The sequence below is a fragment of the Oryctolagus cuniculus genome, chromosome 1, assembly GCF_964237555.1.
Source record: "Oryctolagus cuniculus chromosome 1, mOryCun1.1, whole genome shotgun sequence".
Taxonomy (NCBI): domain Eukaryota; kingdom Metazoa; phylum Chordata; class Mammalia; order Lagomorpha; family Leporidae; genus Oryctolagus; species Oryctolagus cuniculus.
In genome coordinates, this window is record NC_091432.1 from 199,834 (window position 1) to 224,650 (window position 24,817).

Consider the following 24,817-nt stretch of genomic DNA (forward strand, 5'->3'; position numbering starts at 1 on the left):
TGGACGCGCTCGGCCGAGCCACACCCCACGCGGTTGGCTGAGCGGCCCGTCCGTCAGGAAGCGCGACCGGGCGGGGCTTCCGGGAGTGGCTCGCAGGGCGGTGCCCGGCAGGCCTCGGCCGAGCCGGGGCCCCGCACCGAGTTCTGCGGGTGCCGAGGGAACGCGTGGCGGGCTGGAGGGGCGGGCACGGCAGCGGGGCCGGCGCTGGGGAAGGCCAGAGGTCCGCCTTCCGGCCCGAAGTTCCCATCAGACCGAGCCCAAAAGTTGCTGCACGCACGAAGGGCAGAGACCCGCACTCCCCTGGAGGAAGCGGGAGGCGGGGAACGGGGCGTGCGGCTCTGCGCCGGGCGTCCCCTCTGGCCGTGGCGGGGGTCTCAGGACGGGCTTCCCGCGCGGGAGCCGCGGCAGGTGCAGCACGGTCCCGGGTACCCCCGCCCTGCAGCCGTCGCTAGGGGGCGTGGCCGCGCGCCGCGTGAGAGGCTCGCGCCTCATGAATATTCTGGTATGCAGATGAGGCCCCGCCCGGTTGCCATGGCTCCCGGGCCGCAGCCCCGCGGCCGGAAGAACTGGCGGAGTCGGAGAGCGCCGCGGCCGCGGGCACCCAGGGCCGAGCCCCGGGCTGGGCACCCCGGCGCCCCGCAGGTGAGGGGAAGCCCGGGCCGAGGTGGACTCAGCAGAGCCTCTGGGGCCCAGCGACAGCCTCAGAGGTCAAAAGGTGTCCCCGCGGAGGCCACGCCCGCGCCTCGGGACTTGCTGGGGCTGGCTCCAGGGTGGGGTCACTCCAGGGTGGGGTCATGGGAAGGGAGCCAGGTGTGCCCTGGGTACTGGGCCGTGAAGGGAGGAGCCAGGGCCGTCGCCAGCCTCGGGCCTTGGGGGCGTGGCAGAGGAGCAGTGTCCAGGAGTGGGGGCTTGGGCCTAGCTGCCTCCAACCCCTGGACTTTGAACCCCTTGGGGCCTGGCTGAGGCAGGACCCTCGGCCACCCATGGGCGTCCAGGGCCAGCCCGTCTCCCTGGCCATGATGAGGTGGCAGTTGGGCATGGTGGGGATTAGCTGGGAGGCCTAGGGCCGGGCACCAGCTGCAGGAGGGCAGGCAGCAGGGAAAGTCCACGGGGCTCCCCAGGGGACCTGCGCGTTCCTGGGTCCTCAGCATGTGGGTCACTATCCAGACCGGACCCCTGAGGCTCTCTCCCCAAAGCCTCTAAGTCCAGCTGACTGCACCCCCTGTCCAGGAGGCCCGCCGCATCGGTGGGTGGAGGGGATGAACCCGGCCGTGGGCAGTGTGCGCCTCCCCTGGGCAGTGGTTTCCGCCCACCCACATCTGTCTCTGGGGAAGGTGACCCTGGGAAGCCTAGCAGGGATGGAGTGCGGCCAGGGCCTGTGTGGAGGATACAGCCGGGGGTCCCAGACAGCAGCAGGGGGGCCAGGAACACGCTAGAAATTCCTCCAGGGGCCCGGGGGCTCAGGAGAGGCCAGTGTGGGGGAGCAGGGAAGTGGGGGTCTGAGCAGCCCCAGCAGTGCCCTGGCCCTCAGCAGGATGGTCCCGGGGGGAGCTCGGGGCTGCTCGCTGGCTGACCGCTGCCAATGCTGCCACACGTGCCCACTTCTGGCACGGGGACCCTGACCTGGCCCAGCCGAGGTGACCCTGACTCTTTGGCAGGTGCCGCTCGGGACCCATGCCACCCCCTTGCCCTGATGTCTGACCCACAGCAGAAGGCAGCTGCCTGCAGGTGAGCAGTGGGGCGGGGTCTCAGAGAGAAGGACCCACAGCCCCGGGGGCTCGGTAGTGGTCACTCAGTGCTGGTCTCTGCAGGCAGCCGGTCTGACCGCTCACAGCCTGTGGGGACTGCGGGGGTGGCCTGGAGCCAGCACTCCTGTGTGGACACAAGCTGGGGCAGGGGCACGCAGAGGGCACCTGCCTAGCCGGGGAGCTCTGCATTGCGGCTGGAGCTGGGACCGTGCGGCCCTCCACCTAGGCTGAGGCGTGCCAGGCCAGGCCCCGGTGCCAGGGCCTGGGCGGGAGTCCCAGCTGGGCCTTCAGCTTAGAGCCTTGCGTCTGCCCCCCACCCCACCCCCAGCAGGTTAGACGTGGATGGACGCAGGCTGGGATGGATCCTGTGGGCCGCGGCCAAGCTCAGCCAGCGTCCAGGTGCGGGAGCTGAGCTGGCAGGGCCTGCACAACCCCTGCCCTCGCAGCAAGGGCCCGGGCGGCCGCAGGGGCAGCCATGGGGAGCAGCTGGTGGAGAAGCACCTGTCCCCGGCCCGGCTGGTAGGTGCCAGGGCCTGGGGGTTTGTGTGGGGGGATGTCCTGGGCCTCCTTCCTGCTCACATCCAGTCTGCTCCCTGACCCCGCCTGGGTGACGGTGCCCTCCACTCCCTACGTGCGTGGGGCCCCCACCAGACCCCGGAGCGCCAGCAGCCCCGGTCTCCTTGGCAGGTGGCCCTGGGCTAGGCAGGTCCAGAGGTCTCTGAAGCAGGGGGAGTCCCTGGTTCAAGTGGCTGAGGCTCTGGTGGGGACAGAGCGTCAGCACACAGGTGCCCAGGGTGCTGGGGCCAGGGCAAGAGGCCACCAGGCAGGGTGGGGACACACGTGGGGCACCGGGCATCACGACCCAGCTGCCGGCTCAGGGCTCCAGGGTCCGTGTGCCTTTGCCTGGATACAGCCCAGGCCTCAGGCTGGCCTTCACAGCCCACGGCCCCTCAGGCCGAGCACAGCTCCCACGTCTGCCCACGTCACTCACGTCCCACCAGGCACGCCATCCAAGGCCAAGGCCAACACAGGAGAGGCAGAGAACTGCCGCCCTAGTGGGTGCCCAGGGCTGAGGGCACCGGCGTGCCCAGGAGGCCATGACCCCCACCCCCGTTGGCTTCTGCAGCGAGCCCTGGCCGGGGAGGACGACCTTCAGCTGGTGCGGGTGCTGGAGATGTGCGTGGACACGCGGGAGAGCAGCCTGGGGAACTTCGGTGAGGCCCCCTCCCGCGGCCAGCCCCAGGGCTCTGCCCGTACCCCTCCACGCCCACACACCCCATGCCTGCTGGGGGACGCTGCGCCCGGGCTCCGCCCACAACCCTGCTACACCTGCCGGGGCTCCACCCACACATACCACGCCTGGCGGGGCTCCGCCCACACCCGCCACGGCTCTGCCCAGACACCCATGCCACGCCCGGGCTCCGCCGCACCCATGGCCCTCCTGGGCTCTGCCCACAACCCCCTCACCTGCCTTGAGCTCCACCCCACGCCTGCCGGAGCTCCTCCCACACAAGCCGCGGCCAGCCTGGGGCTCTGCCCACACTCACCCACCCACACACCTGCATTCCCCGCTGGGGCTCCCCGGGGCTCCACCCGCTGATCCTGGGCCGGGTGTTTCCTGGGTGGGGGGACCTTGTCTCCAGGGTGCACTGCACAGCCGCAGGGGCCAGGGATTGTCCTCCGGGTGTCTGCTCCTGCTGCAGGGGTCCACGTGCCCCATCCTGGGGGGTCTCGGGTGTTCTGTGGCATTCTGTTTTGCCTTTTCCTGTTGGTTTGGCCACTCCGGTCCTGCCTGCTGGCCCTGGTCTCCAGTCCACTGCGCCCTGGACTGTCATGGGCCCCATTTGTCTCACCAGGCCGGTGCCCTGTCTCTGGGAGGACCCAGAAGTCGGGGCCATTCCCAGGGACTCGGGGCATGCTGGGTCACCCACTGGGGCATTCCCGTGACATGACGGGGCCCCCTGTGCTGCCCCCTGATGCCGGTGCTGGTCTGGGGGTGCTGGGTGCTGGAGGAGGGAGCTCAGGGGCTCGGCAAGCTGACCCAGGAGCCTGGCGGCCTGAGTTGCCCTGGCCGCCCTGTGCCCTCTGCAGTGTGCAGGGGCCCAGAGGGGGTGTGAGTGAGGCAGCAGAGACCTGGCTGTGGCTGGGCCGGGGCTACACCAACCTTTTACTCCCCCGTGGCCCCCAGGAGTGCACCTGCCCAGCCTGAACCAGCTGAAGTTGAATGGCAGCCGGCTGGGCTCCCTCAGGTGGGTGTCTCCCAGGGAGTGGGGTAGGGGGTCTGAGGGTGAGCCCCACAGGGCTGAGGAGGGAGCTCATGTATGGTGGGGCTTGGGCTGGGTGTGGCCCCCAGGAGCCCAGAATTCCCCAGCAGCCTGTTGTCTGCCCTCGGGGGGCTGACCTCGTGGAAGGCAGGGGGCATTCGCAGGTGTGGCTCCCTCCTAGGTGGGGGTGTCTCTGTGGGAAGGGGGAGAGGCTCAGGGTGCTAATGCCCACCCCTTTGCAGCCTGATGGGCTCGTGTCATCCCCTGTCAGGGTCAGGGTGGAGATGGTTCCGGGGCCACGACGCCTGAGGGCAGCCGGGGACCCCAGGGAGGACGGCGTGAGAGGGCCAGCCCACAGAGCCCGGGAGCCGCCGGGCTGGAGCTCAGGCCGTCAGAACCACTCTCTGCAAAGCATCCTGGTGAACGTGAGATGCAGCCACCCACGCAGGACGAAGCTGCAGTGGGTTTGGTGGATTCTGTCCTGGGTGTTGCTGGGTTTAGGTGGCAACAGGGTGGGAATTCCCCACCTGAGTGCACCCAGCCAGTTTCCAGGTGAGAAGACCCAGGTATTCAGGGAGCAGCCTCCTTGTGCGTTTTCTTGGCTCTGCTGATTTCTGCTGCGTTTGTCAGATGACGAAAGGGACCTAATAAACACAGGCAAGGAGACAGGGAAAACGAAGACGACCTCCTGGAAGCCAGAGCAGAGCTGACCTAGGGCACCGTGCACGGACACGGAGCAGAGCTGACCTAGGGCGCCGTGCACGGACACGGAGCAGAGCTGACCTGGGGCGCCGTGCACGGACACGGAGCAGAGCTGACCTGGGGCGCCGTGCACGGACACGGAGCAGAGCTGACCTGGGGCGCCGTGCACGGACACGGAGCAGAGCTGACCTGGGGCGCCGTGCACGGACACGGAGCAGAGCTGACCTGGGGCGCCGTGCACGGACACGGAGCAGAGCTGACCTGGGGCGCCGTGCACGGACACGGAGCAGAGCTGACCTGGGGCGCCGTGCACGGACACGGAGCAGAGCTGACCTGGGGCGCCGTGCACGGACACGGAGCAGAGCTGACCTGGGGCGCCGTGCACGGACACGGAGCAGAGCTGACCTGGGGCGCCGTGCACGGACACGGAGCAGAGCTGACCTGGGGCGCCGTGCACGGACACGGAGCAGAGCTGACCTGGGGCGCCGTGCACGGACACGGAGCAGAGCTGACCTGGGGCGCCGTGCACGGACACGGAGCAGAGCTGACCTGGGGCGCCGTGCACGGACACGGAGCAGAGCTGACCTGGGGCGCCGTGCACGGACACGGAGCAGAGCTGACCTGGGGCGCCGTGCACGGACACGGAGCAGAGCTGACCTGGGGCGCCGTGCACGGACACGGAGCAGAGCTGACCTGGGGCGCCGTGCACGGACACGGAGCAGAGCTGACCTGGGGCGCCGTGCACGGACACGGAGCAGAGCTGACCTGGGGCGCCGTGCACGGACACGGAGCAGAGCTGACCTGGGGCGCCGTGCATGGACACGGAGCAGAGGAGTAGACACCCCCGGGACCCCCATCGATCACTGAGCCACACCGTGAGCGAGTCAGGGCTTGCCAAGTACACTTCTCAGGAATGTGCGTGTTCCACGTGAGGGAGCGATGTTCTGCCTCGGGGGTCCGCCCTGCTTTCCAGGCCCCTCCGCGGGGAGCAGCCGCGGGTCCTTTACCTGCTGTGCACACGGATGGGCAGCAGCGTTGGCCCGAGCACTTCTCCTGGCTTCTGCGTGGCCCGGCCCTGGCTATTGCTGCATTTGGACAGTAGCCACACTCACTCTCATAAATAAAATGAATAAAAAATAAGAAAAAAGTGAATTGTTTAAGATTTATTTTATTTGAAAGGCAGAGTTACAGAGAGAGAAAGGTCTTCTATCCACTGGTTCACCCCAGATGGCCTCAATGGCCAGGACCGGGCCAGGCTGAAGCCAGGAGCCTGGGGCTCCACCCAAGTCTCCCAAAGCAGGTGGCAGGGACCCGAGCACTCGAGCCCTCCCTGGAAGCTGGATCAGAAGCAGAGGGGCCAGGATTTGAACCAGGCTTAACTGCTGCACCAAACACCGATGCTGTTGTTTAGACAAAGCAAGTGGAGCATTCCACAGACACTTGAAGCCAGAAGACGGTGGAACACGGCTCCTGCAGCCTGGGGGGCGCGGGGTGGGGGGCACGCTTCGAGCCTCACACTCGGCCACGGGACCGCAGAGGCGCCTGGAGGCCAGGGCACGGCCCCGAGCTGCTCGGAAAGGAATTGCAAAGCCACAGGCAGAGGATGAACACCGCCACGGGCACAGGCTGAGGGCACCAGGAGGAAAGAGCCCGGTGGGCAGGCGGAGCGGCAGACGGCGCCCCCCAGGGCACTGCAAGCTGGAGTCGGATGCCAAGGCGCTTGCCCAGCCAGGGGACACGGGTGACCGCGTCAGAGGCGGCCGGAATGCGGGGGCAGGTGCGCCGCCGCTCAGCCACTGGTCCCTCCAGACCAGCAGGCTCACCCGGGCAGCGTCCACCCCCACGTCAGTGTCCTCAGGGGTTCAGGGCTTCAGCATTTTGGGCCCTTGGTCCCGACGTGAATGCCCGAGAAGCTATTAACGATGTCCCAGAAATAAAAACCATGGTACCTGGAGCAGGAGAGAGGCCCAGCCCCATCCCGCAGAGGGCAGCTCCCCAGGGCCAGGCCAGGCTGGGGCGGGTGGAGGACGCTGCTCCCTGACTCCGGAGGCTGCCCAGCACACCTGGCCGGACATGGGGACTTCCCTGGCCAGAGACGCGCCCCTCCACCCTCGACCGGCACTGACCACTGCCCAACCCTGCCTTCTGCAGAGACCTGGGCTCCTCCCTGGGCCGCCTGCAGGTGCTGTGGCTGGCCCGCTGCGGTCTGGCTGACCTGGACGGCGTCGGCTCCATGCCAGCACTGAAGGTGGGTCTCTGGCACCCCAGGCAGGGTGGGGGTGTCCCAGGCCCTGCCCCGCTGAGCCGCCCCCTCTCTCCCAGGAGCTGTTCGTCTCCTACAACAACATCTCGGACCTGAGCCCGCTGTGCCTGCTTGAGCACCTGGAGGTGCTGGACCTGGAGGGCAACAGCGTGGAGGACCTGGGGCAGGTGGGCTACCTGCGGCTGTGCCCACGGCTGGCCACGCTCACCCTGGAAGGCAACCTGGTGTGCCTGCGGCCGGACCCCGGCCCCGCCAGCAAGGTGCGGCCAGCGTGCGTGCGGGAGGGGCCGTCCCACAGGCCAGAGACCCCTGCCCCCTCTGCCACAGTGGGCTCCCTGTGAGCTCGGCGTCTTCTGTCTCTGGAGGCTTGCCAGCTGCCCGCTCCCCAGTCCAGACCTCATACCCCACCCCACAAGATGCCCGTGCCCTCCTGGGCCTGCCTGCCCCACACCCCTCAGGTTACACACACACACACACACACACACACACACACACACCAGCTGCCCGCCCCCTAGTCCAGACCTCATACCCTACCCCACAAGATGCCCGTGCCCTCCTGGGCCTGCCTGCCCCACACCCCTCAGGTTACACGCACACACACACACACACACACACACCAGCTGCCCGCCCCCCAGTCCAGACCACATACCCCACCCCACAAGATGCCCGTGCCCTCCTGGGCCTGCCTGCCCCACACCCCTCAGGTTACACGCACACACACACACACACACCAGCTGCCCGACCCCCAGTCCAGACCACATACCCCACCCCCACAAGATGCCTGTGCCCCTCCTGGGCCTGCCTGCCCCACACCCCTCAGGTTATACGCGCACACACACACACACACACACCAGCTGCCTGCCCCCCAGTCCAGACCTCATACCTGTCGCTCCCCCTCTTCGTGGAGGAACGACACTAAGCCCTGCCTAGGCTTCATATCCGAGTCACGGCACCATTATGTCGCTCCCCCTCTTCGTGGAGGAACGACACTGGACCCTGCGCTGTTCTTTGGTCTGCTCGGCCCTCCCCGGGTTTGCTGCTGGTTCTTCCCGGGTTGGCTACCGTCCCTTCCACCTCCGTGGAAGGGCGGTTCCCCCTGCCACTTTCCCCACTTCCGCGGGGGAGCGGCACACCGCCGGCCGGCTCTCTCGGGGGCTGCTCAGGTGTTCCTTCAGATAGATGTTCCTGGTACATGTTGTCTCTCTCCTCCTTTATAGTCCTCTTCCACCAATCCCAACTCTGCTACCCACACGCCGAGTACGCTGCTCTCCTCCAATCAGGAGCAGGTCCTACAGTTTATTGGTTGAACTGGAGGCAGCTGTGTAGAAGCTGTTTCTCCCTTCTCAGCGCCATATTGTGGGAGAGCAGATGCATAGAATAAGTCTTAATTCCAGTAACTTAGTCTAGTCCGAGTTGCTCCCCACACATACCCCACCCCACAAGATGCCTGTGCCCTCCTGGGCCTGCCTGCCCCCACACCCCTCAGGCTACATGCACACACATGTGCCCATGTACACCCCTGTGCTGGAGGGAGCGTGCTCCTGAACCCCTGGCCCACTCCTGCCCACCACAGCCTACACACTGCCACTGGCCACTGCTAGGTGGAGCCACATGATGGGATCAGTGTCCACCCTGCGCACAGCCTTGAAGTCCAGGCAGCTCCACAAACCAGAGGCGCAGAGGGAGGACATGCGCCCTGAGTGGGCGGGGGCAGGCCCAGGGGCCCAGAGTGGACCAGCCCAGCCCCATCGCTCCCCCTGGGGGTCCTACTGGCGGTGTGCCCTACTGGGGATCTGGGGGAGGGAGCCCCAGGACGAAGCTGGGTTGAAGGGCCCACTGGACACAAACCTGCCATCCCTGGCTCGCCCCAACCCTGCAGGCGCCCCCGGGCTACAACTACAGGGCCGCGGTGAGGCGGCTCGTCCCCCAGCTGCAGCTGCTGGATGAGGTGCCGGCCACCCACACGGGCCTGCCGGCCCCTCCGAAGCTGGACCAGGACTGGCTCATGGTGAAAGAAGCCATCAAGGAGGCCAGCGTCCTGCCCTGGCTGGGTACGGCGGCCGCCCGCAGAGGGCACACCCCTCCCCCCACATCTGGTCCCCGCTCCAGCCCTGAGCCCTGGTCCTCTAGGAGTGGCCCTGGTGCTCGGCAGAGAGGGCTGGCCTGGGCAGAGGGCCTCGGGGCACGCAGCTGCCCTCACAGCAGACGCGGACCTGGGCCCAGTGAGCTCTCGTTCTGACCCGGGCAGATGGACACCATGGAGCTGCTGTGCAGAGCCTGGACCTGGAGCTGTCCCTGTCCAGGACCCGGCCCTGGGCCCCCAGGCACCTGCCCTCCTCCTCGCTGGTCCCTGAGGGCCCCTTGGCTGACGGCCTGCCTGCTGAGGAGCTGGCCCCAGACGACCACGCCAGCAACCTCACCCTCGGTAACTGACCCCTCCCAGCCCTCACTGGCTCCGCAGCACCCGGCCCCAGACCAGGCCCAGCCACACCCTCTCTTACAGGTGCCGGCCGAGTGCTGTGCGGGAACCCCACCAGAGGCCTGTGGGAGCGCAGACAGCAGTGCCAGGTACCACCTGCCCCTGACGGTGGGCTGGCACCCAGCCCCCCACACCCACCAGGGGGGCTTCCCCAAGCAGCTTCATCTCTCCAGGCCTGGACTTCCCCGGAGCAGCCGCCCCAGTGCAGGCCAGAAGAGCCGGCCGCCGGCACCCCCAGCCCAAGGCCTGGGCCTCAGCCCCAGAGACACCCTGGGCTGTGTCACCCAGCACCCAAACCATGGTATGTCCTTCCTGATGGGGCGGGCAGGACGGAGGGCCGCCATGGCTGAGCGGGCAGCAGCGGTTATCAGCCCTGGACAGCTACCCCTGGGGCACCCGGACCCCCACGCTCACTACACCGTGTGCCAGGGGACAAGGCTGCAGCTGCTCCCCTCCCTCACCTCGGCCCTCCCCCACAGGCACCTGCCGTCCCAGCAGAGAGGAGCTGCAGCCCCCCGGGGCCCGTGGAGGGTCCCTGAGCAGCAGGACGGCCAGGCTGGACCCAAGACTTCCTCCAGCCCCCTGAGCCCAGCCTCAGGTACTGAGCCTGCCCGAGAGTAAAGGACCCCCACCTTGGGATGCCCCCTCCCCCGGCCTCAGACCAGCAGCCAACAGCTCGGCCCCCAGGGCTCTGAGCAGGATGGGCAGGAAGGTCCTCTCCTGGGGGGGGGGGGGCTCCCAGCCCAGAGTGGGCCGATCCCAAGTCCCCTTCCCTTCAGGCCCTCAGGACCACCTGGGCAGGGCGGGGCGGGAGAAAGAGAGAAGCAGAGAGAGAGAGACAGAGAGACAGAGAGAGAGAGAGAGAGACAAGGACAGAGAGAGAGAGACAGAGAGAAGCAGAGTGTGTGTGGGGGAGAGAGAGAGAGAGACAGGGACAGAGAGAGAGAGAAGCAGAGTGTGTGTGTGTGGGGGGGAGAGAGAGAGAGAGAGAGAAGCAGAGTGTGGGGGGGGAGAGAGAGAGAGACAGGGACAGAGAGAGAGAGAAGCAGAGTGTGTGTGTGTGTGGGTGGGAGAGAGAGAGAGAGAGAGAGAAGCAGAGTGTGTGTGTGTGTGTGGGAGAGAGAGAGAGAGAGAGAGAGAGAGAGAGAGAGAGAGAAGCAGAGTGTGTGTGTGGGAGAGAGAGACAGGGACAGAGAGAGAGAGAAGCAGAGTGTGTGTGGGAGAGAGAGACACAGAGAGAGAGAGAGAGAAGCAGAGAGTGTGTGTGGGAGAGAGGGAGAGACACAGAGAGAGAGAAGCAGAGAGAGAGAGACACACAGAGAGAGAAGCGGAGTGTGTGTGTGGGAGAGACAGGGACAGAGAGAGAGAGGAGAGGGGCCTCCCAGGACCGGGCGTGTGCAGCATTGTGGCGGCTGTGCCAGCCGGTAGGACGTGCCCATAGGGCAGCTCTCGGGGCAGCGGGCGTGAGGCCACCAGATCTGTCAGGAGACCACAGCAGAGGGGACGCCGCTGCTTCACCCCAGGATTCAGAGTGACCGCACCTTGGAAGCAGGGAAAACCCTCACCCAGCAGGGTGGGCGAGCCTTGGGAGGGGTCATTGCTAGTGGGGGCCTCAGGGCGACCCCCTGGGCTGAGCGGGCTGGCAGCCCTGCAGGAGACAGGGCGAGGGGTCCCCTCCCAGCCTCCTGCCTCAGGTCCAGGCCCAGTGAGCACTGGAGGTAGGGACTGGCCAGGGCCACAGGCGGATGGGACCCAGAGGACCAAAGCCCGAGCCAGGCCTTGCGGCCTCTGCCTGCCCCAGAGGTCACAGGCTGGAAGCCCATGGGTGCCTCTGCCCGTGGGAGCCCATAGTGGGGGCAGAGACCCCCTCCACCGCAGACCCCACTGACCCGTCTCCCCCTGCCTTCTAGAGCCTTCCAGGAGCCTTGGCGGTGACCTGACGCCTTCTCCCCCCAAGCACCCACCTGGCCACCCTCCAGGGTCTGCAGGCCTGCCATTCAGGGGGCGGCGGCTCCGAGCCCTGACCAGCCTGGGGCCTGGCCTGGGGCCGGGAATGGCTACAGTGACTGCCCTGAGGGCCCTGGAGGTGGCCTCGGGCCCAGGACCCCCATGCCCAGGACGTCCAGACCCACAGGCGGCACCGGATCCGGCAGCCAGAGCCCGGGGCCTCCAGTGCCTGCGGCCCCTGAACCCCATCACTCCGGCCCCTTCCCGCCCTTAGTGCAAGCCCTGCCCTTGTGGGAGCCGCTCGCAGAACCCGGAGCACCTGGGCAGGTGTGTTGGGGGCAGAAGGTGGGTCTGGAGGGGCCCCTCCTGGAGGAGGGGGCTGCCGGGAGGCGGCAGAAGCCAGGACCAGCTCGGGTCCCGGCTGCCCAGCCGCCCAGCCCTCCCCCTGGCCTGCCTTTGTCCCAGGTTGCCGTGGCCTTGCCTTGGGCCCCTGCCCCCCAGGGTTTGCGAGGTGCCTTCCCTCGGCGCAGAGTGCCAGGATCCAAGAGATTCCAGCTCTGGGTGGAAAGAAGTGTAAGGTTTACTGTGCAGGCAACGCTGGCTCAATAAACAGGCCCCGGGCACGTGTGCCTGGCGCTAGCGCCGCCCCCGGGCGTCGGCTGTGATGGGTGGGCAGCAGAGGAAGCGGAAGCCGAACCTGCTCTCAGCCGTGTTCTGCACAGACAACACCACCATCGGGCAGTCGCGGTCCACGCTTCTGCGGCCAACCTGCAGGGCACAGCTCAGCAGTGCAGCGAAGCCGGCCCACTGCCCGGCACGCCTGCACACACACCCCCTCCCCCGCGCCCCTGCACACACAAACCCTCCCCCGCGCCCACTGCCCCTCGCCCCTGCACACACCACACCCTCCCCCATGCCCAAAGCCTTGCATGCCTGCGCACACACACCCTCCCCCGCGCCCACTGCCTTGCACGCCTGCACACACACCCTTCCCGCGCCCACTGCCCTGCGCCCCTGCACACACACACACCCTCCCCCGTGCCCCTGCACACACACACACCCTCCCCCGTGCCCAAAGCCTTGCACGCCTGCACACACACACACACCCTCCCCCGCACCCCTGCACACACACACCCTCCCCCATGCCCAAAGCCTTGCACACCTGCACCCGGTGCTCCTTCCTGGCCTGGCAGTCCTGGAGGCCCAGCCTGGCCTCTGCGGGACACAAGGATGGGGGGTCAGGCCGGCTCAGCCCGCCCCCTTCCCCGCCCCGCGCTCGCTCGCGCACCCAGGAGGAAGTTGAGGAGCTCCGGTGCCGGGTACTTGGAGGACTCGGGCCGCGCGGGCTCCTCCCGCGGGTGGAAGCTCTCGCCGGGGGTCAGGGTCCGCAAGGCTCCCAGAGTCGCCGAGGGGTCGAGGGGTCCTGAGGGCCGCAGCCTGCCCAAAGGAAGGCAGCACAGACGGGGACTGGGCCTCGGGCGCCGGGCCAGCCTCCGGGGCGTCCTGGGAAAGGCCTGGCCAGGAGGCCCAGAGGGCGGGCTTCCCTGGGGCGAGGCCTGGAGAGGGGGCAGGCCCCGAGGCACCCGCAGCCCCCCTTCCAGCCTCCCGCGCCCGCCCGGGGCCTCCGGCAGCCGGGCTTCGCGCAGGCGTCGTGGCGGGCATCGCGGCTCGCCCATGTCGGCGCCGGGCTGGGCCTCAGGGAGCGGGAAGCTGTCCTCGGCGAAGAGCCGGGCAGTCGGAGTCACGCAGTGCGGGGCCTGGTGCCTGCTGAGGACCTGCGGGAGGCCGGCAGGGGCGAGTGGGTCGCCGGCCGGTGCCGCCCGCCCATCCCTCTCCCCGCGGGGGCGCGCTCGGACCTCGCCTTCGCGGCCCAGGAGCAGGGTCACGCAGCCCGGGCTGACGCGGAAGTAGAGCGGCTCCCGGCCCGAGGATGCAGCCGGTGGCTGCTCGGCGCTGCGAGCGTCCTCACCCCACACCTGCAAACGGCACGCGGTGACGGGCGGCGCGGGCCGGGCCTGGGACGCGTGTGCGCGGGCGCGCGCAGCGGGGCGCACCGTGAGCTGGTGCCGCGGGGCCAGCAGCGTGCCGGGCGGGAAGCGGTACAGGCACACCGGGAAGCCGTGCTCCAGCTGCCGCAGCGTGAGGCCGGCCATGTCGGCCGTGTGCTCCAGCGACTGATTGAGGATGCGGACGAACTTCTGCCGCCGGCTCACGGCCACGATCTTCAGGGAGTAGCTGGGGCTGGGCGGGGAGGGCAACGCTGGGCCCACATCGCCACCGACAAGTGCCCGTCCCGGGGCGGGGTGCACCTGCTCCTGCCAGCGCACTCACCTCACCCCGGGCCCTGCACGCGGAGGGTCAGCCTGCGCCCCGGCATCGGGCTCCAGGCCGGCCTTGCTGAGACGGCCGTATTGGGTTATCTGGAGACCTAGAAAAAGCAGCCCTTGGGGGAGGGGAGCCCACGCGAGTGGGATGCTCTGGGTCAAGGCTAAACCAGCCAGAGGCCAGTGGGGCCGGAGAGGTGGCTGGACACTGGGGACTGAAGGGCCAGTTCATGCTGGGCAGAGGTCACAGCCGTGGGAGAGCCCGATGGCACAAAAACGGGCAGGGGCCACGGCCCCACCCCACCTTCCATCCCCAGGGGCTCTGCTCCGCTGAGCTTCTTGGCCAGCACATCCTCCTTCGGTGCCCGAGAGGACAGGTCCAGCTGGCAGCTGCTGGAGTCGGAGCCGGCGCCGCCGGAGCTGCTGGTGCCCACCCGGGGCAGGGAGCTCCACTCGACAGTCTTGTGAGGCCTCTCTTCGGCGTGGGGCCTCTCATCAGGCTGAGAGCGCCCAGGGTCCAGCAGCGTGGGTGTCTGGGGCAGGAGCTCCCTGGGAACCACGCTCAGGTTGCTGGACCCCCGCTCTGCCCCATGCAGCTCCCCTAAGGCAGGAGGGCCTTTGGCAGCCCCCCCGCCCCCCCGCACACGAGCAGCGGAGAATCCAGGCCAATTGTCCAGGGACCCTAAAGGGCAGAGCCTGGACCTTGCCCCGCCCACCAAGGTGCACCCCACCCCCACGTCACTGTGACTCGATGCTGGTGAAGAGGTTGGGGTAGCGGTGGGCGATGCTGTTCCAGTCCACATCCTCCAGTCGGAAGCCCTGCCCAGGAAGAAACCGGACCCTGGTTCTCCCCTCCTGCAGGCCGCAGAGCCCCTCTGGGTGGGGGAGGCGCTCACTCACCTCCCCTGCCGTGGGGACCTGATCGCTCTCACAGACGCTGTCGCTGGGGTCCACAAGGGCCTCTGTGGTCACCACCTGCGCGGGGCAGCCAGAGGGCAGGCTCCCCCAGCAGGGGCCGCCCTCAGGGAGTCCCAGTGGAGCTGGGGAAGGGCCTGGGCTCACCTCCACGCTGCCGGTCTGGGATCGCAGCACGCGGCCCACCCAGGACGAGCGGGCCATCTGCAGGAGGCAGGACTTCTGGAAGGTCTGCAGCTCGGCCTCCAGCTGGTGCAGCCGCTGCTCCAACAGCTCCTTCTCCTGCGCAGGGAGCCGTGGGACGGGGCCCCTGCAGGCCCGGCCCCGTCCAGCCCCGGCCGGCTGCCCCCAGCCTCACCCGCTGGGCTTGCTGCTTCTGCTCCCTCAGCTCCAGGCGGAGCTTCCGCACCTGGTTCTGCAGGAACCTCTGCTGGCTGCGGGGGCTCCTGGGGGCAGAGGCCCCTCAGCAGCCAGGGGAGGGAGGGGGCTTCCCAGCAGGGGTCTAGGTCACGCCCAGGGTCAGGCAGGAGCCGGGGCTTGGGCTGGGCTGCGCCTGCCACTGACCTCTGGGGTGGAAACCCCGCCACCTCCTGCAGGAGCTGGCGCTGCCGGGCGTCCTGGCCATTCTGAACAGCCCACCGCAGCGCGCGGATCTCCAGTTCTCGCTGGCCCCACAGCAGCTGCAGGGTGCGGGGGTCCAGGGACTCCGGGGCCAAGCTGTGAGCCAGCACCCACGATGCTCCATCAGGCCGGGCACTCCAGCTGGCCCAGCCCGGCAGCTGACTCCTCCTCCTCCCTCCCTTACCGCAGGGTGGCCGAGGAGACCGCCGGTGGCGAAGGGGGCTTGGTGTCCTGCAGGCAGCCGGGGGCCAGGGTGTCAGTGTGTGAGCTGGGAACGCTGGCTGGTGGCCCCGGGTCACCACCGAGTGGCTCCCCATCTGCCAGGGGCAGGGGAGCCCCCTCCCCAGCTTCTTCAGACAGCAGGCCAGACTTGGGGGCCATTCTCGGTGTTCTCGGGGGGCCGGGAGGGGTGGCTGGCCAAGCGTTCCCTGTGTCCGGTGCGTGGGCTCCTGCTGGGCCATCCGTGGGTGTCAGCAAGGCCCCAGCAGCACTGCTGAGGGGCCCCATGTGCACCTGTCCACCCCCCAGGACACCAGACCACCATCCCATGGGCACCCACCCTGACTGCCACCCACCAGGGGTAAAATGGCCCCCGCAGGGCACACACCCCCTTGTCTCTGTCCCCAAGTGCTGGCTGGTGTCCCCACCCCAGTCCAGGGCCCCAGCCCCAACACTGACCCGAGGCCTGAGCGCCCAGCAGGCCTAGGGAAGGAAGGGCTCTCTGGTTGCCGTGGATACTGGCACCACAAGTGGGTGGGGCTGTTTGTTACCAGGCACCTCCAGAGAGAACCCCCCCAGACCAGGGCTCAGCTGGAGGAGGTGCGCCCAGCCAGCCCTAGCCTGGTGCTGGTGAGGGAGTTCTGGGGGCGCCGGGCCCTGGGAGGACTGGGACAGAGAGCCAGGTGTGGAGAGAAACTAGGGCAGCCGCCGGCAGTGTACACCCCGGCACCCAGCGCCTGGTGCTCCCCTAACCGTGGGAGTGACCGCGACAGGGTTCCCGTGCGCCAGGGAACACACCGCAGCCCCACCCAGGCCAGGGGCAGGCGGGACGAGCCTGGGGTGGCACAGGCTCCGCGTGCCACCCTGGCTGCCCGGCTGCCCCCGCGGAGGGGCTCCGGGCCCGCGCCCGGGCGCGCAGGCCAAGCTGTCCGCAGGGCCCCGCCGGGGTCACAGCCCCAGCCTTCGTCCCCCGCCGCCCTGCGGGGCGCCCCCGACCCCGGGCGACCCGGCGACAGTCGCCGCGGGTCCTGAAGGAGAAGGCTGGGCGGGGGGGGGGGCGTCCCGCTGGACGGCGGCGAGGAAGTCGGCCCGGAGCCGGCACGCACCTGCCCCGCAGCGCCGCAGCGGCAGACGCTCTTCCGCGTTGTTCGCCGGCGGGAGCGGCCGGGCCTCGCCTCCCGCCGGGCCCCGCCCACACCTGGGCGCCGCGGGGGGCGTGGCGGGCGGAGAGCCAATGGGGCGGGGCGGGGCGGAGTCAGCCAATGGCCGCGGGCGCGGGGCGGGATGCACGCTGTGAGGAGCTAATGAGGGCGCGGCGGGGCGGGACGTGTGGGCCGTGGGCCAATGGGGTCGTGGAGCCGGGGCGCGCCGCGGCGCTGGGGGCGGCAAGTGGCGGCGGCGCCGAAGCGCCCCAGCGCCGGAGTCGCGGAGGCCGGCGACCGCCCAGGTGAGCTGCGCGGCTGCTCGGGCCTCGCCGGGCGCGAGGCGCGGCCGGGGCACCGACTCCGGCCGAGGAGAGTTTTGCGCGGAGCGGGGATGGGAGGGCGCGCGGGGGCCGCGCCGCACCTGCACCCTCCCGCTGCTCGGCGGGGCAGGGAGGCCGAGGTGCGGCCCGCGGGGAGCGCGGTGCGCGCGGTGCGCGCGGTGCGCGCGGTGCGCGCGGTGCGCGCGGGAGACGGAGCCCGGACCCCCCAGCCAACGCACCGAAGGGCCGGGCGCGGGGGAGGGGGCTGCCCGGGCCTGGAGTCGGGTCGGTCCAGAGGGTCCGGAGCGCCCAGGGCCGCGGGGGCGTCGCGGGCGCCCGTGGGTGCCCGGAGACCGCCGCCCTCGCTGCTGCCCGGGAGGGGCAGCGTCCTCTGAGCCAGGTGACTGGTGGGGGGGGCAGGAAATCCTGGATCTGGTTAATGATTCGCTTGGTTCCTGGAGTGGGGGCGGGGCACGGGGCGGCTGGCGCGGGGCGGGGACGCCTCCAAGTGCCCACCGGGGGAGGGCAGGACTGACCCTAAGGGCGGCAGCCCCGAGCCAGTTCCGGGGGGCAGACTGGGAGGAGAGGGCGTCCCTGCTGACCGGCGACCTGTACCTCCCCTCAGGACAGGGATGCTCTTGGGGCCGGCGGCCATGGAGCTGAAAGTCTGGGTGGACGGCGTCCAGAGGGTGGTCTGTGGGGTCTCAGAGCAGACCACCTGCCAGGAAGTGGTCATCGCACTAGCCCAGGCAATAGGTGAGTCTTTGGGGGCACAAAGGGTCTCAGGGTGCCCACCCTCTGGCCGGCCGGGTAGACGGGGCGGGGCCGTGGCTGACCCTGTGCCATTTCCCCTTTAGGCCAGACGGGCCGCTTCGTGCTGGTCCAGCGACTCAGGGAGAAGGAGCGGCAGCTGCTGCCACAGGAGTGTCCAGTGGGTGCGCAGGCCACCTGTGGACAGTTTGCCAACGACGTGCAGTTTGTGTTAAGGCGGACAGGGCCCAGCCTGGCTGGGAGGCCCTCCTCAGACAGCTGCCCACCCCCAGAGCGATGTCCAGTCCGTGCCAGCCTTCCCCCAAAGCCACGGGGAGCACCCAGCTGTGAACCCCGGAGAGCACTGACCCTCAGCCCGCAGGGCCCCAGGCCGTCCCTCGGCCCCGCGGCCCCCACGCCAGAGTGCGGCACGGACCTGCAGGGCCTGGAGCTCAGGGTGCAGAGGAACGCCGAGGAGCTCGGCCACAAGGCCTTCTGGGAACAGGAGCTGCGGCGGGAGCAGGCCCGGGAGCGGGAAGGGCAGGCCCGCCTGCAGGCCCTGAGCGCAGCCACCGCGGAGCACGCCGCCCGGCTGCAGGCTCTGGATGCCCAGGCCCGCGCCCTGGAGGCCGAGCTGCAGCTGGTGGCAGAGGCCCCCGGGCCCCCCTCAGCCGCGGCGTCGGCCGCCGAGCGCCTGCGCCAGGACCTGGCGGCTCAGGAGCGGCACAGCGTGGAGGTGCAGGGCAGCCTGGCCCTGGTGCACCGGGCCCTGGAGGCCGCCGAGCACGCCCTGCAGGTGAGCCCAGGACCCCAGCCCCAGCACCACCTCACCCGTGACGCAGGGTCTGGCTGGGGGGAGGGCCCTCCGCAGGGCAGGGCCCTCTGAGGGTCCCTCGTGCCCCCAGGCCCAGGCCCAGGAGCTGGAGGAGCTGAACCGGGAGCTCCGGCAGTGCAACCTGCAGCAGTTCATCCAGCAGACGGGGGCCGCGCTGCCACCCCCCCCGCGGCCAGAGGGGGCCTCCCTCGGCACACAGGTCAGCGTGGTTCTGGGTGGCGCCCGGGAGGCTGGAGACCCAGCCCAGCTCCAAGCTGGCCATGTTTCCGACAGGACCTTCCGCCTCCAGCCACAGAGGAGTCCCTCCTGGGAGTCCCCCGGAGTCCTCTTCTGGTCCCCAGCCTGAGCCCTGAGGGTATGTGCCCCGCCCCCCGCCCCTGCCCTGGCGGGACAAGGCCCTGCTCTGGCCTCGGCCTCACCAGCCCTGTCCTCCCCACAGTGACCCCGCTGAGGCAGAACTCCTGGAGGTAGCAGGAGCGGCACCTGCAGGCCACCCAGCCCCCGGCTCCGACGGCAGACTAGCAGATGAGCCACAGCTGCCTGGACCAGGCGGCAGGAGCGTGGGCACCCGCGGGGCGGGGGTGCCGAGGAGGACCACCCTAACCCTTGCCAGGAGCGTGGAACATGGCCCGAACTCACGTGTGCGCGTGAGTACGTGGCGAGGATGGCGTGTGCCACCCCCAGACTCCAACTTGAGAACCTCAATAAACGCCCGAGTGGCTTCACTGTGTGCCGAGGTGTGTGGAGGACGCTCTCTAGGGGCCGTGGAGCTCCTGCGGGGGGGCCTGGGAGACCGCTGCTGGGTCTGCGGTGGTCCCACGTTCTTGCTCTGTCCGGGCCTTCCCATTGCGAGACCTGCTGACCCTGTCCTGGGTTTCTCTCCCACCCAGCCTGCACCCCGCTAGCACCAGGAAGTGACAGCAGGACGAGCCAGACCCGCCTGTCAGGTTTACTGTGTCTCCCAGAGGCCTCGTGGGGGCGGGCCCAGGGCTCCCGGGAGCTGCCACTGGGGAGCTTTGCCAGCCCCAGGGAGGGGGTGGGCAGAGGGGAAGCTTCCCCCCGGGGGTGGGCATGGGGCCTCGCTGCAGTCGGGCAGAGAAGCAGCCACAGTGCAGGCCTACCCCTGCCTGCCCCTCAGGTGGGCTGCGGCCGCCCTGGGAGGTCTGTGTGTTCAGCAGAACCTGGCGGGGCCGCTGGTCTGGGCTCAGCAGTACTGGGGTAGTGGACGGGGACACCCTGGGTCACAGGGTCTGCGAGGACGGCAATCTTGGAACGCCCTAGCCTTCTCCTGGTGCGCCCTCTTCCTCTGGGGCAGACCGCGTAGAAGTCCTGCGCGTGAACAGGAGGGAGCCACCTGGGGGAGCCGGGCAGCAGGAGGAGGGGGGAGGCCAGAACCCCTGGCCGACCCCGCTACCGAAGTACTGGTGCCGGAGCCGGCTGCTTCCTGTTGCCGGGAGGGCCTTGGGAGCTGCACCTGCCTGACCTACGGCCCTAGAGAGAGGGCCGAGCAAAGGGTCACCCGGGAGGGAACCCGGATGCAAAGGCCAGTGGCGTTGTGCCCTGGGAGTGAGGGCTGGCACCCCGCCCATGCTCAGAGTCAGGTGCACCTCTGGGCAGCGGTACCGTGTCCCGTCCTGGGCTCATCTTCCAAAAGCCAAGCCCTCAGGCCAGCAGGAGGGATACCAGGTGGTGTCCAGCGGCCACCCCACGCAGGCCCAGGGCTCATGAGCACCCCCTCAGGTTCTCTGTGCCCCCAGAGTGGGTCCCCCTGTGTGTGTCTGCAAGGATCCCTGTGTCTCAGGGGCCTGTGCGTGCTCTGGGTCGGGGGACAGGCAGAGCCTTCCTCTTGGGTGGGGGCTGTTCCTGGTGGACGAAATCCCACACCCCTGAGAGGCGGCAAACCTGTGAATTGCAGTTTACTTTTGAGTTTACATCGCACAGCGGGGTGTAAGCTGCTACAGTGGGGTGGGGGGCAAGCCTCCCACTCCCCCAACAAACGTCCAGTCTGCGGCCCGGCAGGACCACAGCCAGGCCTCTCCCATGTGATGCAGAGGTGTCAGCAGGAGGCACACGGTCACTGCCACCCTCCCCTGCCCGGGAGGGTGCAGCCAGAGTGCAGAGCCAGCTGTGCCGGCGCCCCGCTGGCCTCTGCATGCCCGCCCACGCCCAGCACACCCGGGTTTCCCGAGGGTCACCCACGGTGAGTCACTGCCCGGCAGCATGTCGGCTCTGCAGACTCTCGCCCGGAGCCCGCACGCAGCCTCCGCTCCCCTGTGGGCCCTGGCCCGTGCCAAGCCCGCTGGGCCCCTCCAGGGCCAGTGCAAGTCGGTGTAAAGCCTGCACCAAGCCTGCCTCTCCCTGGTGCCACACTCCAGCCAGGAGAGAGGACACGGCCCTGCCACAGGCATCCTGGCCCCACAGAACTGGACGCCGCTGTGGACTGACTCCTCTCCAGGATTTCAAGGCGGCCCAGGGACGTGGGCAGAGCTGGCCTCTGGGAGGCATGGCCTGTGCTGAGCCAGGGCTGTCGCTGTCTTCTGTGAGAAGTCCTGGGGGCTGACCCAGGGGCTGGTTCCGCTGGCTGATGATCACAACACTAGGGCTGCCCTGGGCTTGGTGACTTCGGGGAGGCTCCCTGGAACACAAGGAAAAGGAAGTTCCCTCCGGGAGGGCGTCTGCCCCAACCTCAGTGTCCCAGTGGAGCAGGGAGTCCCCCAGTGCCTCCCTCCCCTCCAGCCGCCAGGCCCTGCCCATCTCAGATGGACAGACGTGGTCCACAGGGGCCCCCTCCCTGAGGCAGCCCTCCTGCCCCCCCAAGCCCGGGTCACAGAGGGGCCAAGGGGTTCGCGCTGCCCAGGGGCAGATCAGCCGCTGTCACACGCACAGTGGGTCCGGAGCAGCGCAGTGTGCGGTTGGCAGTGGCTGCCCTGCGCCTGGAGGGACGGCCCCCATGCCCGTCCCCTGCAACCCGGGCGCTGGAGCCCCACCGTCCTTGCCCAGCCCGACCCCCCACACCCCCCGCGGGAGGGCGGCCTCCAAGGAGCGACCCCGCCCGCCAGCCTGGGCCCCCTCAGGCGTCACCTGCGATCCGGCGCGGGACCGAAGCCGGCTCCGGACCAACTTCGGGGGCGGCCGCGGCCACCCTCGCGCCCCCGGCCGGCCCCGGCCCGGGCCCCGCCGCCCCGCCCCGTATGCAAACGAGGCGTTCCCGCAGCCAATGGCCGGCCGCGCTGGGCCCGCCCTGCCGCGCCCCAGCCAGTGGGCGCGAAGGGGGCGCGGGGCGCCCCGCCCACCGCCGCGCAGCCCTGGGCGGGCGAGGCCGGCGCGTTCCTTTCTGCACGTCGGCCTGGGGCGGGGCGCACCTGCCGGGCGGGGCCTGCGGGTGGCGGCGCCCCCAGCTCCTGTGGCCGCGGATGGTGCGGGCCCGCGGGCTCGGCGACCTGCCCGGCCGGGGCGCAGGGCCCGGGACTGGCCCCGCGCGACGCGACGACCCCAGGCGGCGGGAAGCCGTCCCCCGCCAACTCGGTCCCCGGGGACCGCCCTCGTCCCTGAGCTCCCGGCGCACGTAGCCGGGCCACGACCTGGGAGGGGCCTGGACGCGCCCGCACTCGGCGCCTTCGGGACGCACGTCCCGCGCGCACCGTCCCCCCTCCCCCCACGTCGGCCTCGGAGCCCAGCCAGACGCCCGGGTGGGTCTGGCTTCGACTGGGGGCTCCGGCTCCGAGCGGTTTGCCTTGCGTCCCCCGCGAGCTGGCCCTGGGGACTGTGGGTCCCTCCCGTGGGGCCTGTGGCCGCGGAAACCTGGGGAGTCCTAGTCTGGACTTGGTGGGCACGCGGGGCGCGAATGGAGTCACGGGCTCTGGGTGGGGCTGGAGGTGGCAGCCGCCGTCCCCACGACGTGCCCAGCCCGCTCCCCTCCATGCCTGGGTGGCCCTGATGGGACAGGAAAGGGCCCGCTGCCCTGCTCTGTGCACCACCTCCCTGAAACCAGCCAGCTCCCAGCCCCCTGCCCTTGGCTGTGTTCCACTGCCCTTAAACCCTCCACCTGCTGCTTGTCCCCTGCCCCAGGGGCCTGCGTGGGCTGGAGCTGGCCAGCTGCCACAAGTACAGCTCCCAGGCCTCCGACCCAGCTGGGCAGAGCTTGAACGTGGCGGCCGGGGTTCAAGTGCAGAGCTTGAACGTGGCGGCCGGGGTTCAAGTGCAGAGCTGCCGGGAGCTGGCCGGGTTCTGCCGTGGATCAGAAGCGAGGGGTGCCCCTCCCAGGCAGCACGGTGGGAGAGCCCTTCTACCCCTCGGTGGTGGAGTTTGCCTGTATCTTGATTTCCACTTTACTGGGGAAAACTTGCAGGTGTGATTGAGTGATGGATCTGGAGTGAGCTCAGCCCAGACCTGTGTGTGGGCCCTAACTAAACGCAGTGGGCACTGCAGACCCTCGGGCGTGGAGCCCTGTAGTCACAGGCTGGGAGAGGCAGGACGGACCCTCCCCAGGGCCCCTACGGGAGCCCAGCCCAGCAGACCCGTTGCCACACCCACTCTGGGAGAGGGAGTCCTGGGCTTCTGGTCGCTTGTTGCTGCAGCCAGGGGGCATTCTGCAGCCGGACACACAGCCCAGCCCCGCCCCCAGCCCTGGGAGCCCCCTCCCTTATTCTGACCGCAGGTCCTGCCCCAGCATCCACCTGGCTCTGAAGGCCCCTGCTGCTGGGAGGGGCAGGCACAGGGGGTTGGGCCGGGCCCTCTGGGAGAGGCTGGCCTGGGCTGGCCAGACCAGAGGGCGGTCCCTGCCAAGCCTTAGCACCCAGGCATGCCAGGAGCAAGCAAGCTGTGTGTGCCTGCCAAACCAGGAATCCAGCAGGGGCCTTAGGGTGCAGGTCTAAATGGGGGGGGGGTGCGCAGAGGGCAGCCATGTGCGTGAGTAGCTGTGGCCATCAGTGGCTGGGGGGTACAGATCCGTGCCTATATGCTCAGGGGGCACCCGCTGTGCCAAGCCCGGACCCAGCCTGGCTCTGGGCAGCCCTGTGGGGACCCTGCCCCCTCCGTAAGGGACGCATACCATGTCTGTGACCATGACTTCTTCCCCGACCCAGGAGCAGCTGTAGAGGGAGTAGGGAACGCTTGGCCCCTCTCTGTAGTCACCCCAGATTACCCAGGGGGGCCCTGAGTCCAGGGACCAGCTCCTTCCTGGGAGCCGCCGTGAAACATCTGGAGGTCCCCCCCCCAATTCTCACAGCCTCCCGGGGACCAGCACAGCAGAGCTGCAGCCCAGGGCACAGGGCAGGGCAGCATGCGTGATGCCTGTGCTGTCTGACCCCATTCGGACTCCAGCCCACCAGCCCACCAGCCCACCAGCAGGACAGGGGCCGCCCAGTGTCCCCCAGCAGGACAGGGGCCGGCCAGCGTCCCCCAGCAGGACAGGGGCCGGCCAGCATCCCCCAGGACAGGGGCCGGCCAGCGTCCCCCGGCTCCAGAGCTGTCAGCACACTCTTCCCTCTCTCCGGTAACTCCCCTTCCCCGCTCCTCCCCTCCCCCGCTGTCTGCACTGGCTCTGGCCCACGCCTGCCCCCGGAGCTGCTGTCCCAGAGCCACCGTGGCCCCCACCTTGCTGCTCCCAAGCCCCTTCCTGATGCACCTGCTCGCTTCCCCGGTTCTCCCCCAGCACCCACTCCTCCTTCTTGGTCTCCTTCGCAGACTCCAGGGGTCTGGAGTTCCAGCACTGGTCCCCAGCGCCCCCCACGAACCCCGATCACTGCTAACTCCAGGGCACCCTCCACGTCTGCCGAGGGACCCAGGCGGTCCCCGAAGTTCTCCCCTCCGCTCTTTCTCCAAAATTGGCCCCATCCTGGCCCTCCCAAGGCCCACGCCGCAGTGGCCCCAGCACGGGGCCGCTCTGAGGGCAGGACCTGCCCAGACCCCGGGCAGAGCCTGCCTGCGCTGGACTCCGTCCGGTCTCCTGACCCCTGCCCCGCCCTGTCACCCCGTAGTTCGGCTGCTGACAGTTTACTCTGTGTCCCCCTGCGCGCGCTCCCTGATCGGATGCAGGGAGCAGGCCGCCCGCCGCCGCCGAGCCAGCGGGCCGGGCCGTCCGCGTCCGAGGGCCCCCGGCGGGCGGGGGCGTGGCCGGGCGGGGGCGTGGCCGGGGGCGTGGCCGGGGCGTGGCTCCGGCGGGCGGGCGTCCGGCGGGAGCTCTGAGGGGGCGCTGGTCTCCCTGGACCGCAGGCCGGGATCCAGCCGCATTTCTGAGGCGAAAGGGCTGTCCCCGCGCCTCGACGCCCCCGACCGCGGGGCGCG

General features: G+C 69.6%; 3 protein-coding genes and 1 long non-coding RNA gene across 18 annotated transcripts; 2 read left to right on the forward strand and 2 right to left on the reverse strand.

Annotated features, from left to right (window-relative positions):
• The first annotated feature begins 163 nt into the window (after positions 1-163).
• On the forward strand, positions 164-12,050 carry LRRC56 (leucine rich repeat containing 56). Of its 11 annotated transcripts, XM_051830916.2 has the most exons (13): positions 164-642; positions 1,659-1,728; positions 2,077-2,267; positions 2,875-2,962; positions 3,937-3,997; positions 6,866-6,962; positions 7,037-7,237; positions 8,857-9,028; positions 9,226-9,402; positions 9,481-9,545; positions 9,630-9,757; positions 9,936-10,054; positions 11,367-12,050. In XM_051830916.2, exons 3-13 carry the CDS (start codon positions 2,091-2,093, stop codon positions 11,675-11,677), a joined length of 1,596 nt encoding a protein of 531 aa, XP_051686876.1. In that variant the 5' UTR covers positions 164-642; positions 1,659-1,728; positions 2,077-2,090; the 3' UTR covers positions 11,678-12,050. The 11 variants fall into 11 exon arrangements, 10 of the variants coding, with proteins under 10 accessions (XP_051686876.1, XP_051686870.1, XP_051686871.1 ...); XM_051830910.2 differs by having other exon boundaries at positions 9,481-9,757; XM_051830911.2 differs by having other exon boundaries at positions 2,080-2,267; positions 9,481-9,757.
• On the reverse strand, positions 11,962-16,714 carry LMNTD2 (lamin tail domain containing 2). Of its 3 annotated transcripts, none has more exons than XM_051830908.2 (14): positions 16,589-16,714; positions 15,448-15,712; positions 15,207-15,359; positions 15,001-15,088; positions 14,790-14,924; positions 14,628-14,702; positions 14,470-14,546; positions 14,032-14,276; positions 13,735-13,831; positions 13,458-13,644; positions 13,260-13,379; positions 12,692-13,178; positions 12,566-12,618; positions 11,962-12,171 (listed from the first exon to the last, which is right to left on the reverse strand). In XM_051830908.2, the coding sequence occupies exons 2-14, from the start codon at positions 15,642-15,644 to the stop codon at positions 12,040-12,042; spliced, it is 2,046 nt and encodes a 681-aa protein (XP_051686868.1). In that variant the 5' UTR covers positions 15,645-15,712; positions 16,589-16,714; the 3' UTR covers positions 11,962-12,039. The 3 variants fall into 3 exon arrangements, with proteins under 3 accessions (XP_051686868.1, XP_051686867.1, XP_051686869.1); XM_051830907.2 differs by lacking the exon at positions 16,589-16,714 and adding an exon at positions 15,942-16,070; XM_051830909.2 differs by lacking the exon at positions 16,589-16,714 and adding an exon at positions 15,871-15,936.
• RASSF7 (Ras association domain family member 7) lies at positions 16,142-19,262 on the forward strand. Of its 3 annotated transcripts, none has more exons than XM_051830921.2 (6): positions 16,142-16,165; positions 17,573-17,703; positions 17,805-18,493; positions 18,603-18,731; positions 18,822-18,887; positions 18,972-19,262. In XM_051830921.2, the coding sequence occupies exons 2-5, from the start codon at positions 17,580-17,582 to the stop codon at positions 18,876-18,878; spliced, it is 999 nt and encodes a 332-aa protein (XP_051686881.2). In that variant the 5' UTR covers positions 16,142-16,165; positions 17,573-17,579; the 3' UTR covers positions 18,879-18,887; positions 18,972-19,262. The 3 variants fall into 3 exon arrangements, with proteins under 3 accessions (XP_051686881.2, XP_051686882.2, XP_051686883.2); XM_051830922.2 differs by lacking the exon at positions 16,142-16,165 and adding an exon at positions 16,775-16,929 and having other exon boundaries at positions 18,806-18,887; XM_051830923.2 differs by lacking the exon at positions 16,142-16,165 and adding an exon at positions 17,200-17,347 and having other exon boundaries at positions 18,806-18,887.
• A 1,169-nt stretch (positions 19,263-20,431) lies between these two features.
• Positions 20,432-24,625, reverse strand: LOC127486741 (uncharacterized). The gene is made up of 2 exons (XR_007913343.2): positions 21,614-24,625; positions 20,432-21,167 (listed from the first exon to the last, which is right to left on the reverse strand). It is a non-coding gene; the product is annotated as an uncharacterized lncRNA (long non-coding RNA).
• Between the last annotated feature and the right edge of the window lie 192 nt (positions 24,626-24,817).

Excerpts from the sequence above, each read along its gene's own strand:
- LMNTD2 (XM_051830908.2), bottom strand. The coding sequence starts at position 15,644 with ATGGCCCCCAAGTCTGGCCTGCTGTCTGAAGAAGCTGGGGAGGGGGCT. Across the intron at positions 13,832-14,031 it reads AGAGCCCCTGGGGATGGAAG|GTCTCCAGATAACCCAATAC; the intron begins GTGGGGTGGGGC and ends TGCTTTTTCTAG. Across the intron at positions 13,645-13,734 it reads CGTGCAGGGCCCGGGGTGAG|CCCCAGCTACTCCCTGAAGA; the intron begins GTGAGTGCGCTG and ends CTCCCCGCCCAG.
- RASSF7 (XM_051830922.2), top strand. The coding sequence starts at position 16,787 with ATGAGGGCGCGGCGGGGCGGGACGTGTGGGCCGTGGGCCAATGGGGTC. Across the intron at positions 16,930-17,572 it reads GGAGGCCGGCGACCGCCCAG|GACAGGGATGCTCTTGGGGC; the intron begins GTGAGCTGCGCG and ends ACCTCCCCTCAG. Across the intron at positions 18,732-18,805 it reads GGGCCTCCCTCGGCACACAG|GACCTTCCGCCTCCAGCCAC; the intron begins GTCAGCGTGGTT and ends TGTTTCCGACAG.
- LRRC56 (XM_051830910.2), top strand. The coding sequence starts at position 2,091 with ATGGACGCAGGCTGGGATGGATCCTGTGGGCCGCGGCCAAGCTCAGCC. Across the intron at positions 3,998-6,865 it reads AGCCGGCTGGGCTCCCTCAG|AGACCTGGGCTCCTCCCTGG; the intron begins GTGGGTGTCTCC and ends TGCCTTCTGCAG. Across the intron at positions 6,963-7,036 it reads GCTCCATGCCAGCACTGAAG|GAGCTGTTCGTCTCCTACAA; the intron begins GTGGGTCTCTGG and ends CCTCTCTCCCAG.